The sequence below is a fragment of the Salvelinus sp. IW2-2015 genome, linkage group LG6.2 (genome assembly GCF_002910315.2).
Source record: "Salvelinus sp. IW2-2015 linkage group LG6.2, ASM291031v2, whole genome shotgun sequence".
Taxonomy (NCBI): Eukaryota; Metazoa; Chordata; class Actinopteri; order Salmoniformes; family Salmonidae; genus Salvelinus; species Salvelinus sp. IW2-2015.
The window spans coordinates 13,348,712-13,366,248 of record NC_036846.1 but is presented as its reverse complement, the minus strand read 5'-3'; the positions used below and the strand labels follow the sequence as shown (position 1 = coordinate 13,366,248).

The 17,537-nt window shown below is 43.5% G+C and overlaps 1 protein-coding gene across 6 annotated transcripts in view; it reads right to left on the bottom strand.

Annotated features, from left to right (window-relative positions):
• Window positions 1-17,537, bottom strand: part of LOC111965843 (LIM domain-binding protein 2-like) — a 105,175-nt gene that overhangs the window by 65,615 nt on the left and 22,023 nt on the right. For all 6 annotated transcript variants that reach the window (XM_023990196.2, XM_023990197.2, XM_070444247.1 and 3 more), the window contains exon 2: window positions 11,321-11,423. In XM_023990196.2, the coding sequence (XP_023845964.1) occupies window positions 11,321-11,423 (103 nt within the window). The remainder of the gene's footprint in view (window positions 1-11,320; window positions 11,424-17,537) is intronic.

The window sequence follows — 17,537 nt, the reverse complement described above, 5'->3', positions numbered from 1 at the left end:
TGTAATAAATGTAATGTACTTTGTTGGTTGTAATATGGTAATGATTCGTGGTTTGGTGTATGTAATGTGTGTCTGGTGTAATATATGTGAATGTCACATGTATTGTGTTGGTGTAATGTATATGTATTGTGTTGGTGTAATGTCAATGGATTGTGTGGTGTATATAATGTAATGTCATGTTTGTGTTGTGTATGTATGTGTTGGTGTAATATAATGTGATGTTTCTGTTGGTGTATGTCACGTATTGTTTGGTGTAATGTAATGTAATGTAATGTATGTGTTGGTGTAATGTAATGTATTGTGTTGGATGTATGTCAGTATTTTGTTGGTGTATGTCATGTTTGTGTTGGTGTAATGTCAAATGTATTTGTGTTGGTGTAATGTTATGTATTTTGTGTTGCTGTATGTATGTATTGTTGGTGTAATTATGTAATGATGTCAAGTTGTGTTGGTGTAATGTTAATGTATTGTGTTGCTGTAATGTAATGTATTGTGTTGGTTGTAATATATGTTTTCATGGATTGGTTGGTTATATGTATCTGTATGTGTTGGTGTAATATAATGTAATTGTATTATTTGTGTTGGTGTAATGTAATGTAATGTAATGTATTGTGTTGGTGTAATGTCATGTAGATGTAATGTTATTGTGTTGGTGTAATGTATGTATTGTCTTGGTGTAATGTAATGTATTGGTGTTGTGTAATGTTGTATGTGTTGGTTGTAATGTAATGTATGTGTTTCTGTAATGTCATGGATTGTGTTGGTGTAATATAATGTAATGTATGTATTGTGTTGGTGGTAATGTCAATTGTGTTGTTTATGTAAAAACAAGATTAGCTCTGAATTAACTAAAGTTATTCACCACTATGTAACCACAAGGTTACTCTAGTAGTTCAGTTAGTAGAGCATGGTTCTGTGTAGTTCAGTTAGTAGAGCATGGTCTCTGTGTAGTTCAGTTAGTAGAGCATGGTTCTGTGTAGTCAGTTAGTAGAGCATGGTCCTCTGTGTCTCAGTTAGTAGAGCATGGTCTTGTGTAGTTAGTTAGTAGAGCATGGTCCTGTGTAGTTCAGTTGTAAAGCATGGTCTCTGTAGTTCAGTTGGTAGAACATGGTCTCTGTAGTGTTCAGTTGGGTAGAACATGGTCCTCTGTAGTTCAGTTAGTAGAGCATGGTTTCTTCATTCAGTTAGTAGAGCATGGTTCTGTGTAGTTCAGTTAGTAGAAAATGGTCCTCTGTAGTTCAGTTAGTAGAGATGGTCCTCTGTAGTTCAGTTAGGAGAGACATGGTTCTCTGTAGTTAGTTAGTAGAGCATGGTTTTCTTCACTTCAGTTAGTAGAGCATGGTTCTGTGTAGTTCAGTTAGTAGAAATGGTCCTCTGTAGTTCGTTAGTAGAGCATGGTCCTCTGTAGTTCAGTTGTAGAGCACGGTCCTCTGTAGTTCAGTTGGTAGAGCATGGTTCCTCTTCTTGTCAGTTAGTAGAGCATGGTCCTCTGTAGTTCAGTTGGTAGAACATGGTTCTTGTAGTTTCAGTTGGTAGAATGGTCTCTGTAGTTCAGTTGTAGAACATGGTTCTCTGTAGTTCAGTTAGAGAGCATGGTTCTCTTCACTTCAGTTAGTAGAGCATGGTTCTGTGTAGTTCAGTTAGTAGAAAAATGGTCCTCTGTAGTTCAGTTAGTAGAGCATGGTCCTCTGTAGTTCAGTTGGTAGAGCACGGTCCTCTGTAGTTCAGTTGGTAGAGCATGGTTCTCTGTAGTTCAGTTAGTAGAGCATGGTTCTCTTAATTTCAGTTAGTAGAGCATGGTTCTCTGTAGTTCAGTTAGTAGAGCATGGTCCTCTGTAGTTCAGTTAGTAGAGAAAAGTGATTATTCTCAGGATGGAACATTTGTAAAATACCGGGAAAATATTCTTCCCCAGTCTGGAGCTTATTCTTTAGATGTTTGGGGCTGCTGGTGAACCATGATGTGCAGGCATAATCAGTGACACCGGACTAGCTTACTTGCCAGAGTCTTAATGGTGTCCATAGATTTCCATCCAATTTGCAACAGATTTTCATGTTAATATTCTAAAATCTGCATAGAAACAATATACACATTTCAGGGTTTCCTTTAAGAAAATGTGACTGGGAAGATTTTAATTGACCAGATATTTGAGAAATTTAGCGGACATCTATATGCATTCAGATCAGACTTGGCGCAGCCAGAGCCATCAATAAACAAGGAGGGTTGGCCTTAAAAACAGCTTATTGTCACACCCTGATCTGTTGCACCTGTCTTTGTGCTTGTCTCCACCCCCCTCCAGGTGTCGCCCATCCTCCCCATTATACCCTGTGTATTTATACCTGTGTTTTCTGTTTGTCTGTTGCCAGTTCGTTTTGTTTCGTGAAACCTACCAGCGTTTTGTTCCCCTGCTCATGTCTGTTCTTGCTCCTGTTTTCTAGTCCTTCCCGGTGTTGACCGTTCTGCCTGCCTTGACCCTGAGCCTGCCTGCCGTTCTATACCTTGCCCCACCTCACTGGATTATTGACCCCTGCCTACCCCGACCCTGAGACTGCCTGCCGTTCTGGACCTTTTGCACCCTCTCTGGATTACTGACCTCTGCCTGCCTTTGACCTGTCGTTTGCCTGCCCTGTACTAGCAAAAAACGTTTGTTTCTTCGACACTGTCTGCATCTGGGTCATACCTGATAGTACGAACTGGCCATGACTGACCCAGCAGACTCGGTCCAGCTCCGCAATGCCCTCTCCTCCCAAGGAGCCATCATTGGAAGGCACAAGGAGTTGCTTCGTGATCTCATGGAAGGATTCCAGACCTTGGCCAAACGCCATTCCCGGGGAGTACCAGGACCTCCGGGAGGTGTTCACTTCGCTGTTGCCGCACCGACCATATGACTGCGGGATTGATCTTCTCCCAGGCACCACTCCGCCCTGGGGACAACTGTACTCTCTGTTGGGTCCGGAGACCAAGGCTAGCTGCTGGGTTCATCCGTCTGCCTCCCCCGCCGGCGCAGGGTTCTTCTTTGTGGAGAAGGACAAAACCATACGCCCGGGCCACCGTGTTCTCCAAGATGGACCTACAGAACGCCTCCCACCTAGTGTGGATACGGGAAGGGGACGAGTGGAAGACTGCCTTCAACACGGCCAGCGGTCACTACGAGTATCTGGTCATGCCATTTGGCCTTACCAGCGCCCCTGCTATGTTCCAAGCTCTAGCTAATGATGTTCTCCGCGACATGTTGACATGTTCGTCTTTGTCTACTTTCGACGACATCCTCATCTTCTCCCGCTCCACCCAAGAACACGTGCTCCACGTCCGACAGGTTCTCCAAATGCCTCCTGGAGAACCAGCTTTTGTAAAAGCAGAGAAGTGTGAATTCCATCGCTCCACCATCCCCTTTCTGGGTTACATCATCGCTGCAGGGAGTGTACAGATCGCTGCAGGGAGTGTACAGATGGAGAGCGGTGGTGGATTGGCCACAGCCTACGTCCAGAGTACAGCTGCAATGTTTCCTGGGATTTACCAACTTTTATCAACCCTTTATCCAGGGCTACAGCACCCTGGCTTCCCCCCTGTCTGCACTCACCTGGAGGCCGATGCTTCGGATGTCGGAGTAGGGGCTGTCCTGTCCAAGTGGTCTGCCCTGGTCCTCAAGTTACATCACTGCGCCATTTCCCACCGCCTCAACGCCACAGGGGAACTATGATCTGGGGAATCGGGGGGGGGGGGGGGGCCCAGATAACTGGATGTTTGTTCCTGATGCGGTCCGCTCCTCGGTCCTGGAGTGGACCCACTCCTCCAGGCTTGCCTGCCACCCGGGCTCCCGTCGGACCCTGGCTTTGTGCGACAACGCTTTTGATGGCCTACCATGGTTCCTTACGTCTCCGCATTCGTCGCCGCTTGCACAGTCTGTGCAGAGAACAAGACTCCTCGGTAAGCTCTGGCTGGTCTCCTCCAACCTCTGCCTGTCCCTCACCGTCCCTGATCTCACATCTCCCTGGACTTTGTCACGAGTCTCCCCCCATCTGATGGCAACACCGTCATCCTGATCGTAGTTGATCGGTTTTCCAAAGCCGCCCACTTCATTCCTCTCCCCAAGCTACCCTCTGCTAAAGACATGGCCCAGCTCATGGTGCAGCATGTCTTCCAGATCCATGGACTGCCAGTAGACATGGTCTCCGACCGGGGTAATCAGTTCTCGTCCCGGTTCTGGAAGGCGTTCTGCATCCTCATTGGGCCATCGGCCAGCCTGTCCTCCGGGTTCCACCCCCAGTCCAACGCCCAGTCGGAGCGAGCCAACCAGGACCTAGAAACTACTCTGCGCTCCCTGGTCTGGAGCCAGCAGCTTGTGTGGGTTGATTACACCCGCAACACCTTTCCATGCTCTGCCATGGGTCTATCACCCTTTGAGTGTTCCCTGGTGTATCAGCCCCTGCTTTTCCCTGAGCAAGAAGAGGACGGCATACCTTCGGCCCAGATGTTTGTCCGCCGCTGTCGTCGTACCTGGAGGAAAGCCCAGTCGGCCCTCAAGACCACCTCCAGGTATCAACGACAAGCGGATCGCCACCGGACCCTGGCTCCTCGGTATCGTCTCAGGCAAAAGGTATGGCTGTCCACCCGGGATCTTCCCCTCCGGGTGGAATCCCGCAAACTCTCCCACCGGTTTATTGGCCCTTTTCCCATCTCCAAAGTCATCAGCCCTTCTGCTGTTCGTCTTCTGTTGCCCCGTACCCTCCATATACAGCGTACCTTTCATGTGTCCAGAGTTAAACCCATGTCTCCCAGCCCTTTGTCTCCTGTTTTCAGGCCCACCCCTGTTCCCCCATCTCATCGATGGCCAACCGCATACACGGTGAGGCGTCTCCTGAAGCTTCGACCTCGGGGCAGGGGGTACCAGTACCTGGTTGACTAGGAGGGTTATGGCCCGGAGGAGAGGTGCTGGGTCCCCACTAGGGACATCCTGGACCCAGGCCTCATCGTGGATTTCCAACGCCGGCACCCTGGTCAACCAGGTATGTGCACAGGTAGGACGCCAGGTGGCGCCCCTAGAGAGGGGACTACTGTCACACCTTGATCTGTTTCACCTGTCTTTGTGCTTGTCTCCACCCCCCTCCAGGTGTCGCCCATCTTCCTCATTATCCCCTGTGTATTTATACCTGTGTTCTCTGTTTGTCTGTTGACAGTTCGCTTTGTTTCGTAAAACCTACCAGCGTTTTGTTCCCCTGCTCCTGTTTGTTCTTGCTCCTGTTTTCTAGTCCTTCCCGGTTTTGACCGTTCTGCCTGCCCTGACCCTGAGCCTGCCTGCAGTTCTATACCTTGCCCCATCTCACTGGATTATTGACCCCTGCCTGCTCTGACCCGGAGACTGCCTGCCGTTCTGGACCTTTTGCACCCTTATTGACCTCTGCCTGCCTTTGTCATTTGCCTGCCCCTGTACTAGAAATAAACTTTTGTTTCTTCGACACTGTCTACATCTGGGTCATACCTGTAGTCTTATACCTATAACAAATTGCAAAAACACTATTCCTTGTGTTTCGATGTAGCATATGCCAAATTCTATAGCCTATTCATGTTTTTTAGGGTACTTTCCCATAACAATAATTGTCCACCTCACGGTTCAACTGTCAGAGATTTGAGCACTAAATGCATCAGGGAATTGCATACATAGACCTATAGGCTTAGGTGTCCACTGTATGATATTAATATTTAAACTAAGACTATATGAAGGAAGAGAAGCTTATGGCTAGCCCCAGAAAGATAGAGATATGTTGGCGGCATGCTACGACACCAACATGCATTTCTTTATGTCAGGTGGCTAATGCGTCTGCTATACAGACATAGACGTACAGAAGGAGGGTAATTCGTTAATTTTCAATCCAAATATTTACATAAAGATAAGCATTATATTAGATTATAGGAGCAACTCTGGAAGGCCTGAAACATTATTACTCACCTTACGTCCAACTGTCTGAGTCAGTTTGAGCACGGGTGCACACTGCCTTCATATCATAGGCTTGCAGTAGCTAAAGCTTAATAATAGCCACACAATCTTCACAAAAGTTTTTAAACTTGTAACCCGTTTCAGGAAGCTAGGCGTATGTCGCAAGTCATTACTTCACAGGAGAGGCTTTTAAATTTATTTGTTTTTATCGAAATGTGTTTTTGGGGCAGAAATGCCTTCTAGAACATGGTAACTTTTATGTGCCTTAATAACAAACTTGTATTCCATCTGTAAATACAAATAATACATTTTTATTATGAGCCTAGTTGGTTTAGCCATGGAAAAAGTCAGGAACCTTCCCCCTTGCCATGATTGTCTGAGATAATGGATGGGCTGGACATGCAGAGAGAAGTTCAGATTGGTCTGCCATGTAGCGTGCTTCTGTCTATAACGTGAGCTGCTCTGTATGTGTATATGATAATTCATACCGCGGATGTTTTGAAATATATAACATTAACGATCAAGAACTACAGAAGTTTTGCTACTTTCCTCAACATTGATGCCCTGATTTTAGCAGGTGCTATCGACAGATCAGTTGGAAAAAGTTGCGATGGGCTACTTTCGGCACACCCCACGGTCAGTGTGAACCGGAGTGACTTGACACAACACTGGCCAAACAAGATATATCTACAAACAACACAGAGTTAAATGGTCTAGGTATACGGGTAAGAGTCTAGCTACATTTTCAGTTATGTGTATGATCTGTGTAGTAATATTATTCAAAGTCAGATTTTGATATAGGCCAAGGACTGGATGAAGTGAATTTTTACCCAGAGTTTTTCCTTATTATAGGCTACTACTTTTACCCCTTTTAGTCTTGAAATCTTTGGTTGTTTACTACACTGCCAACTCTGTTTAGCACATGCCCTCACATGTGAATCCTTAAAGAGATGGGTGGGACAAAAGCTTAAGAGGGTGTGAACGATGTTGAATGGGTGTAGACAAAGAAGAGCTCTCCAGTATGTGTACCAAAATATTCAAGGGACATTTTCTCAGAAGTGAGGTTACAAGTTTATCAACTTTCAAAGCATAATTACTTTCCCATTGTTTCTCAACTGTAGTGTATGATATGTCAATTTCTATCTCTGAGTCTCTGCTTTTATCCAATGTAAAAAAACACAAATTGGTTATATAGTACTGAATCCAGGTGGTGGGTCACATATCAAAAGTAAGTCAAGCAATTGTTTATAGGGAAAATATGAGCAGGCTATTATATTGCTGCAAACACAACATTACAGTGGCTTGTGAAAGTATTCACCCCCTTGGCATTTTTCCTATTTTGTTGCCTTACAACCTGGAATTAAAATGGATTTTTGGGGGATTGTATCATGTTATGTTTTTTGAACCTTTATTTAATAACTAGGGAAGTCAGTTAAGAACAAATTCTTATTTTCAATGATGGCCTAGGAACAGTAGGTTAACTGCCTTGTTCAGGGGTACAACGACAGATTTTTACCTTGTCAGTTCAGGGATTCGATCTTTCAACCTTCTGGTTACTTAACCAACACTCTAACCACTAGGCTAGCTGCCACCCCACAACACAACTTACACAACATGCCTACCACTTTGAAGATGCAACATATTTACTATTATGAAACAAATAAGAAATAAGACAAAAAAACAGAAAACTTGAGCGTGCATGACTATTCACCCCCCATAGTCAATACTTTACTTTTGCAGCAATTACAGCTGCAAGTCTCTTGGGGTATGTCTCTATAAGCTTGGCACATCTAGCCACTGGGATTGTTGACCATTCTTCAAGGCAAAACTGCTCCAGCTCCTTCAAGTTGGATGGGTCCTGCTGGTGTACAGTAATCTTTAAGTCATATCAGAGATTCTCATTTCGATTGAGGTCTGGGCTTTGACTAGGCCATTCCACTTAAATCACTCGAGTGTTGCTTCAGCAGTATGCTTAGGGTCATTGACCTGCTGGAAGGTGAACCTCCGTCCCAATCTCAAATCTCTGGAAGACTGAAACAGGTTTCCCTCAAGATCGTCCCTGTATTTAGCGCCATCCATCATTCCTTAAATTCTGACCAGTTTCCCAGTCCCTGCCGATGAAAAACATCCCCACTGTCACGCCCTGACCATAGAGAGCCCTTGTTTCTCTATGGTGTAGTAGGTCAGGGCGTGACTAGGGGGTATTCTAGTTTATAATTTCTATGTTGTGTTCTAGTTTATATTTTCTATGTTGGTGTTTTGTATGATTCCCAATTAGAGGCAGCTGGTAATCGTTCTCTAATTGGGGATCATATTTAAGTAGCTATTTTTCCCACCTGTGTTTGTGGGATATTGTTTTGTGTTTGTGCATGTGCACCACGTAGTCACGTTTAGTTGTTCGTTTATTTGATACATTTTGTTTTGTTTAAGTTTCTCTTTGAATTAAATATGTGGAACTCAACATCCGCTGCGCCTTGGTCCCGTTCTTACGACAGCCGTGACACCCACAGCATGATGCTGCCACCACTATGCTATGGGGATGGTGTTCTCAGGGTGATGAGAGGTGTTGGGTTTGCTCCAGACATAGTGTTTTCCTTGATGGCCAAAACGCTCATATTTAGTCTCATCTGACCAGAGTACCTCCTTCCATATGTTTGGGGAGTCTCCCACATGCCTTTTGGCGAACACCAAACGTGTTTGCTTATTTTTTTCTTGCCACTCTGTCATAAAGCCCAGCTCTGTGGAGTGCATGGCTTAAAGTGGTCCTATGGACAGATACTCCAATCTCCGCTGTGGAGCTTTGCAGCTCCTTCAGGGTTATCTTTGGTCTCTTTGTTGCCTCTCTGATTAATGCCCTCCTTGCCTGGTCTGTGAGTTTGGTGTGCGGCCCTCTCTTGGCAGGTTTGTTGTAGTGCCATATTCTTTCCATTTTTTAATAATTGTTTTAATGGTGCTCCATGGGAAGTTCAAAGTTTCGGATATTTTTTTATAACCCAACCCTGATCTGTACTTCTCCACAACTTTATCCCTGACCTGTTTGGAGAGCTCCTTGGTCTTCATAGTACCGCTTCCTTGGTGGTTCCCCTTGCTTAGTGGTGTTGCAGACTCTGGGGCCTTTCAGAACAGGTGTATATATACTTAGATCATGTGACACTTAGACTGCACATAGGTGGACTTTATTTAACTAATTGTGTGACTTCTGAAGGTAATTGGTTGCACCAGATCTTATTTAGGAGCTTCATAGCAAAGGGGGTGAATACATATGCATGCATCACTTTTCCGTTTTTTATTTTTTAGAATTCTTTGAAACAAGTTATTTTTTTCATTTCACTTCACCAATTTGGACTATTTTGTGTATGTCCATTACATGAAATCCAACTAAAAATCAATTTCAATTACAGGTTGTAATGCAACAAAATTGCAAAAACGCCAAGGGGGGTGAATACTTTTGCAAGGCACTGTACAGTTGGAACTTCATTTTGGCAACAGAAAATGTCTCAACAGAATGAAACAAAACACTTGTGAACTGGTTTAAACCTTCACAAAAGTTATGAACAGGATATATTGCAGCAATTACCAGCAAGTCAAGTGCCTACTATAACCAACAAATGACAGAAATATGCTAATTATACTTATTTTACAACAGACCTACTTATAACCTATCTTAAACTAAATTTGGAGCACACAATTAAAAATGACAGATTGAATTGAATTTAGTCAATGAAAATGTATAGACAGCCTCTCCTCGACAATTTGGCCTGCTACAATTTTATTTATTTGCTTTTATTTTTTCATTGACCAAAAGCTGCAATAAGGGAAACCCTGGAGGATTTTCCCATCAGAGTTGTGTTTCCATCAAATGTACTTGTTGCAGATAAAAGTCTGTGTATAAATACGTAGTGAACATAAAAATACTTTTTGAGGTAAAATTCCCATGTACCGAATAAAAAATACAAGTTAAATGGATTTCCATCGCATTTTCAACTCTTGGCGTACTGATGGTTTTGTCATAAAAACTGTTGCGTAGGTATCGCGAATGTGCCAACTCTGGTATTGTCACGTGCACTCTGGCCAACAGCTTGCAGACACAGTGCAGTTATAGCCTACTACATGATGAGATTATTATTGACAAAAGTGCAAGATAATATGTATTTGTCAAATGGCATCCAAGCATTGATCATCACATCACCAGAACAAAACCCTAGATATAGGAGCGTGTGTATGCTTACAGGAGACTTTGGAAGTAGCCTAATCAGATTAAAACATTGTGACTGGTTGTGTTAATACCACATATAAAAGTTAATATTAAAAAGTTATATTTAGGCTATATTGAAGCGTTCTAGGTGCATGAGGAATAGCCGCTAGGATTGTAGAGGAGGCAGAGCGTGTGTTAAGCTTTCCTGAATAACTGGGCCTGCTGGGAGCATATGTGGCCACATTATTATATGACGACTTGGGAGAATGATGATCTGCAACAGACAGCGCATCTCAGTATCAGAAGTAAAACTACAGCCAGACTGGCCTACTACTGTGCCTTCCTAGACCTAACACATTGTCCAGAGTAGACCCACAACTGATCCAAATCAAATGAAACATTCAAATAGCACGGCTTTTGCGCCGTTACTCAAATGACATTTTCATTGCACCCTAGAGTAGGCTAGAATGTTGTACTCACTTGAAAACAATAATTAAATTGTTCATTGCATTATTGTGTTGTAGTCTAGTCTAGGTAGGATGATTGTACTGTCCCTAAACAATATTATTTTGCTTTGTCTCATGCCTTCACTGTTCTTTCATGCGCAATGATGCACCTGGTATCTCCGCTGTCTATCAGCTATTCCTATTTATTCTTGTCGATTCATTAAAAAAAATTATGTAGCTTGTAATATTTTTTATGTGTGGTATGATTGCAAGTTAGCCTACAGCAGATCTGGACAACGATCCACCTACCACTATTGTCACTATGAATGGTGGATGGAGGGCAGGATAGATAGTTAGACTGGTAGACTATACTGACCTGTGGAATAGTAAAAGTTAGTACAGGGAAAAGTATAGTGCATAAGGGAAGTACCAAAACACCTTGACATAGGAAAAGGTGCATGCAAGCAGATTAGGAAATGTGGCTAGGATGGAAGAAATATATAGCAAAATCTGCAAAAGAGCGAATGTAAACCTTGGGAAAAACGCACTACCCTCCCCTGTGCCCAATTTTTTAAAAACACAACCCTCTCCAAAGCAAAAAACCCTTCCCTATTTTGGAACACACCTCCCCCCACTAAATTGCGATCTGTCCCTTACGCTAGAGAAAGGCATGACAGTAGGTAGGAAGTGAGCTACTGAACAGAACAGGGGACAGTTGGTAAAGCAGGTGGGCAGTGTAGTCTTACTGTATCTCTTTGGTCCATCCTCCAGGCAGAAGGAGAGGGTCAGGGTGGCGTCCTCCTCAAAGAACTCCGTGGCAAACGCATCCCACCACAGACTGTCACTCTCCTGAAAGAGAGCGAGAGAAGAAAGTTGATCAATAATTGAAACAGTTCTAATATTATCATACAATTTGCTTTGTTGCACAGAACATATTATATGGAAACAACAGATTCTATACTATCTACGTATTCCCCCAAAATCTCTTTTCTCCATGATAAGTACATCACGCATCAACCCAGGACATCCACCACTGTACACAACAACATGATATTGAAATCACTTTGCTATCACTAACAGCCAAAACGTTGTACCCTTCCACCTGCCACTCCGGGGAACTTGACACCATCATTTACCAGATAATGTACCGTAACCGCGGACAACCCCATGTGACGCGTGATGTTGATTTCACCAGACATGTTAGGACAGATTGAGAAGCTTTCCTTCGTTGCTCCACTGAGGGATCGCTAGACCCTTCCAGATTTTTACAATTATCCATGTCAATGTCGCCTAGCGTCAAGTCCAATATGTGCTGACCCCAAGGACCTCGAAGAACAACTCAATGTGCTTCATATCTGCAGGTCTTGAGGTGTGTGTGTGTGTGTGTGTGTGTGTGTGTGTATGTGTGTGTATATGTGTGTGTGTGCGTGTGTGTGATATAGGGAGGAGAGGGAGGGGAAAGAGGGGATGGAGGGAGAGAGGGAGGGGATAGAACTTCTGCAGTTCATTTTGAAGGTGAATCAATACGTGATTATGACCTGGGAATAGAGCGTCCGCTGGTGAAGTAGCATCAACATCCCTGGGTCATAGATTAGTGATAAACCTAGGGATAGGCCTATGATACCTTAACGGCTGGGATTCAATCAATTACAGATTGAGTTAAACTGTACTGCTGTATCGGAGGTGTTAACAATGTTGTAGCCAACACACGCTAATCTGATTCTCATTGGATATTGGATACATACTAGAAGTGCGGTTTTCTCCTATGAAAAATTATACACTCTCATCTGTCCATTTCTGCACAGTCACATATTTGTTATCTTTGCTGCATCACCACTACCCAAATTTAGAGCAAGCAAACTATGATTCTTAATTCTGACCCAGATACGCCCACTGCTGCACCATCATTGCGTTCTACTAGCACACTGGGAGTAGTGATGATTGACTCAACAGGAGTCCCTGAATGGTGTGTGTGATTGGGCTTGTGCCAGGCAACTGTCAGCGGATTGAGTCCCCCAGGGGACAGGAGGACAGGGTGGTATGGTGGTGGGATAAGGGGCATGGATGCCTAACGCAGCAGGATTCCACTAGAGTAGAGGTTACCAAACTTTTATAGTCCCGTACCCTTTCAAACATTCAACCTCCAGCTGGGTACCTCCTCTAGCTGCAGGGTCAGCGCACTCTCAAATGTAGTTGTTTGCCATCATTGTAAGCCTGCCACACACACACTATACGATACATTTATTAAACATAAGAATGAGTGTGAGTTTTTGACACAACCCAGCTCGTGGGAAGTGACAAAGAGCTCTTATAGGACCAGGGCACAAATAATAATATAAGAATAATCAATAATTTTACTCTTTGTTTAGCCATCTTACATATAAAACTTTATTTGTTCATCAAAAATTGTGAATAACTCACCACAGGTTAATGAGAAGGGTGTGCTTGAAAGGATACAATGTTGGGTTGTATTGGAGAGTGTCTCAGTCTTAAATCATTTTCCACACACAGTCTGTGCCTGTATTTAGTTTTCATGCTAGTGAGGTCCAAGAATCCACTCTCACATAGGTCCGTGGTTGCAAAGGGCATCAGTGTCTTAACAGCGCGATTTGCCATGGCAGGATACTCTGAGCGCAGCCCAATCCAGAAATCTGGTAGTGGCTTCTGATTAAATAAAATGTATCACATAACCGCTTGTTGCAATTTCGATGAGGCTCTCTTGTTCAGATATCGGTAAGTGAACTGGAGGCAGGGCATGAAAGGGATAACGAATCCAGTTGTTTGTGCCATCCGTTCTTGAAAGTACCTGCGTAATTTCGCACACAACTCAATCAGGTGCTTCGCTATATCACATTTGACATTGTCTGTAAGCTTGAGTTCATTTGCACACAAAAAAATCATACAATGACGGAAAGACCTGTGCGTTGTACATGCTAAAAGCAGACAGAGAAGAGCTCCAACTTCATAATCATAGCCTCAATTTTGTCCCGCACGTTGAATATAGTTGCGGAGAGTCCTTGTAATCCTAGATGCAGATCATTCAGGTGAGAAAAACATCACCCAGATTGGCCAGTCGTGTGAGAAACTCGTCATCATGCAAGCGGTCAGACAAGTGAAAATGATGGTCAGTAAAGAAAACTTTAAGCTCGTCTCTCAATTTAAAAAAAAACGTGTCAATACTGTGTCAATCCTCTCCTGTTGTCCTGGTTTCCAGTGTTTTGCAAAAGAGGGTGTCTTCCTTAATTGACCCCCCATAAACGTAACAGACATATACCAGGAGCTGTGCCAGGCCCACCACATCTGTTGACTCATCCAGCTGTAACACGTAGAATTCACTGGCTTGTATGCGAAGCAGTAATTGTTTCAAAACATCTCCTGCCGTGTCATTGATGCATCGTGAAACAGTGTTGTTTGATGACGCAATTATCTGTATAGTATTTCTGGCCTTTACCCCAGCATTGTCCCAGCCATATCCGCGGCAGCAGGAAGATTTAAGTACTCCACAATAGTATTGGGCTTGCCTGTTCTAGCCACTTGGTAGCTCACCATATAAGACGCTTCTAGCCCCTTCTAATTAATGGTATCTGTTGGTTCTATACATGTCGTACTACTCATAAGTTTATAAGGCTTATTTTTGAAATTGGAATGTTTTGTTTCTAAATCTCTTCCCAAGACTGAAGGTTTCATCGAGTTGTGAGATAGTACTTTTGCACATATAACACACTGTGGTTGAGGAAAGGCACTACTCCCAATATAAGTGAACCGCAAATCAATGTAGTTCTCATCATATTTGCGCCTCTTCGACGGTCCAACGTCCCTGTCAGTTGTTCGGTGAGGGGGCAGTAGCTCTTCAGCTGCATCAGATTCACAACTGTCAATGTCCATGCTAGCTGGGCTAACAACAAATGTAGAATTACTGATGCTAGCATTGGATGTGCTCGTGGAAGCAGAGAACTTTGTGTCGTCGAATCGAACAGGTGTTAGTACTGCTGTAGTAGCAGTACTACCAGTAGAGCTGGTATGTGTCTCTATGGCCTTACTTCTTTAACCATTCATCAATTTTCGAGCAAACGGAATGAGCAGCAGCTACTTTTGCTACACACGGACTCTTAGTTGGAATTTTATTTGACATGTGTGCTGTTATTTCGCTGAACACTAGATGGTTTAATTATATTTTGCAGTGAAAACAAGCTACTCAGGCAAAAGAAAAAAAAACCCAAATGTATTAGCCCCGTTGGAAAAATATAAACAGAAAAATGAGAAAAATTATATTTTTTTTATATAAGTAAAAAAAATAAAATCTCATTTAAAAAAAAATGTGAATCACATTTATTTGCATGACCCCGCCAAACGCATTGCGCAAGAATAGGTCTACCAGTTAGAATACTCTGCTGCTAACAACAATTTGGTTGGTCACACACGTGACTGACGAGGACCTCCACTGGACAGCACTGGATAGCTGCGTTGAGAAATGTGTATGTGTGAGAGGAGAGAGAGAGACAAAGAGGGGACAGAGAGAGCAGAGAAAAGAGGAGGGGGGGCAAGCAAGAAGGGAAGGAACGAGAGAGGAGACAGAGAGGAACAGAGAGAGAGAGAAGAGGGGGCCAGAGAGAGAGAGAGAAGGGGGGAGAGAGAGAGAAGGAGGACTGAGATAGAGAAGAGATGAGAGAGAGCGAGAGAGAGAAGAAAGAAGAGAGGCGTGGGAGAGAGAGAGAAGACGGGGGAGACAGACATAGAGTGATAAGGGAGGGTTAAGAGGGAGCAGAGAGAAAGACAGAGAGAGAGAGAAGAGAGAAGGGAGAGCAGGGATAGAGAGAGGGGGAGAGAGATGAGTGAGGAGAGAGAGAACAGGGAAAGAGAGAAGACAGAAGAGGGGGAGAGAGAACACACAGAGAGAGAGAGAGAGAGAGAGAGCAGCGATGAGAGGAGAGAAGAGATGAGAGAGAGAGAGAGAGAGAAAAGAGAAGAGAGAGAGAGGAGAGAGAGACGAGAGAGGACGAGAGAGAGACCACACAGTGGAGCATAGCCTTGCTATTGAGAAAGGCCACAGTAGGCAGACCTGGCTCTCAAGAGAAGACAGGCAATGTGCACACTGCCCACAAAATTTGGTGGAAACTGAGCTGCACTTCCTAACCTTCTGCTAAATGTATGACAATATTAAAGACAGATATTTCCCTCAGATAACACAAACCCACAAAGAATTCGAAGACAAACGCAGTTTTTATAAACTCCCATATCTATTGGGTGAAATACCACAGTGTGCCATCAAAGCAGTAAGATTTGTGACCTGTTGCCACAAGAAAAGGGCAACCAGTGAAGTACAAACACCATTGTAAACACAACCCATATTTATTTTCCCTTTTGTACTTTAACTATTTGCACATAATAATTATATTTTTGGCAGTGAATCAAGGCTACTCAGGCGAGAAACCCCCCCAAATGTATACCCCCCGTTCGAAAATATAAATGGAAAAATTTGAAGATTTTTGCCTAGTGGCAGGTAGGCACCAGGCCAATAAAGCCCTTCAATTGAGTTGAGTTGAATTGAATTGAGAGAGAAAGAGAGAGAGAGAGAGAGAGAAATTGCATGGCTGTCTAAAGCTTTGTGCATTTCTTTTTGGTGTGTGTGAGTACTTGCACGCGTGTGTGTGAGACCGATTCTGATTAGTCGCACTCAGCAGGCTGAATGACCTCAGCAGATAATCCTGTACTGTGAGGGGCCTACAGGGAGTGAGAGTAGAACCAGGGTCAACAAGGCACTATCTCCCCCCCTCTCTCTTTCTCTCACACACTCTCTCTCTTTTTCTCTCATTCACACTCTCCCCATCATTTGTTAACATTGCCAAAGCAAGTGAAGTAGATAATAAACAAAAGCGAAATAAACAATAAAACTTAACAGTAAACATTACACTCACAGAAGTTCCAAAAGAATAATGTCTATATACAGTATTGTAACGATGTGCAAATAGTACAAAAGGGAAAATAAATAAACATAAATATGGGTTGTATTTACAATGGTGTTTGTTCTTCACTGGTTGCCCTTTTCGTATGGCAACAGGTCACAAATCTTGCTGGCTATGCTCACTGAGTCGATACATAGTCAAAGCATTCCTTAAGTTTGAATCAGTCACAGTGGTCAGGTATTCTGCCACTGTGTACTCTCTGTTTAGGGCCAAATAGCATTCTAGTTTGCTCTGCTTCTTTGTTAAATCTTTCCCATGTGTCAAGGAACCATCCTTTTGTTTTCTCATGATTTGGATGGGTCTAATTGTGTTGCTGTCCTGGGGCTCTGTGGGGTCTGTTTGTGTTTGTGAACAGAGCCACAGGACCAGCTTGCTTAGGGGACTCTTCTCCAGGTTCATCTCTCTGTAGGTGATGGCTTTCTTATGGAAGGTTTGGGAATCGCTTCCTTTTAGGTGGTTGCAGAATTGAACGTCTCCTTTCTGGATTTTGATAATTAGCGGGTTCAGCCGAATTCTGCTCTGCATGCATTATTTGATGTTTTACGTTGATCAAGGAGGATATTTTTGCAGAATTCTGCATGCAGAGTCTCAATTTGGTGTTTGTCCCATTTAGTGAATTCTTGGTTGATGAGTTTAGAAATGGTTGGTGAGCGGATATGGGCTAGCTAAAGCATTAGTAAGAATAGATATTTGGGCTAGATAAAGTATTAGTTGGACACTAGAGTGATGATAGATCAATGGGCTAGCTAAAGGATTAGTGGGACACCATACCGAGGATAGATCTATGGGCTAGATAAAGGATTAGTGGGACACCATAGTGAGGATAGATCTATGGGTTAGCTAAAGGATTAGTGGGACACCATAGTGAGGATAGATCTATGGGCTAAGTAAAGGATTAGTGGGAGACCATAGCGAGGATAGATATATGGGCTAGCAAAAGGATTAGTGGGACACCATAGTGAGGATAGATCTATGGGCTAGCTAAAGGATTAGTGGGACA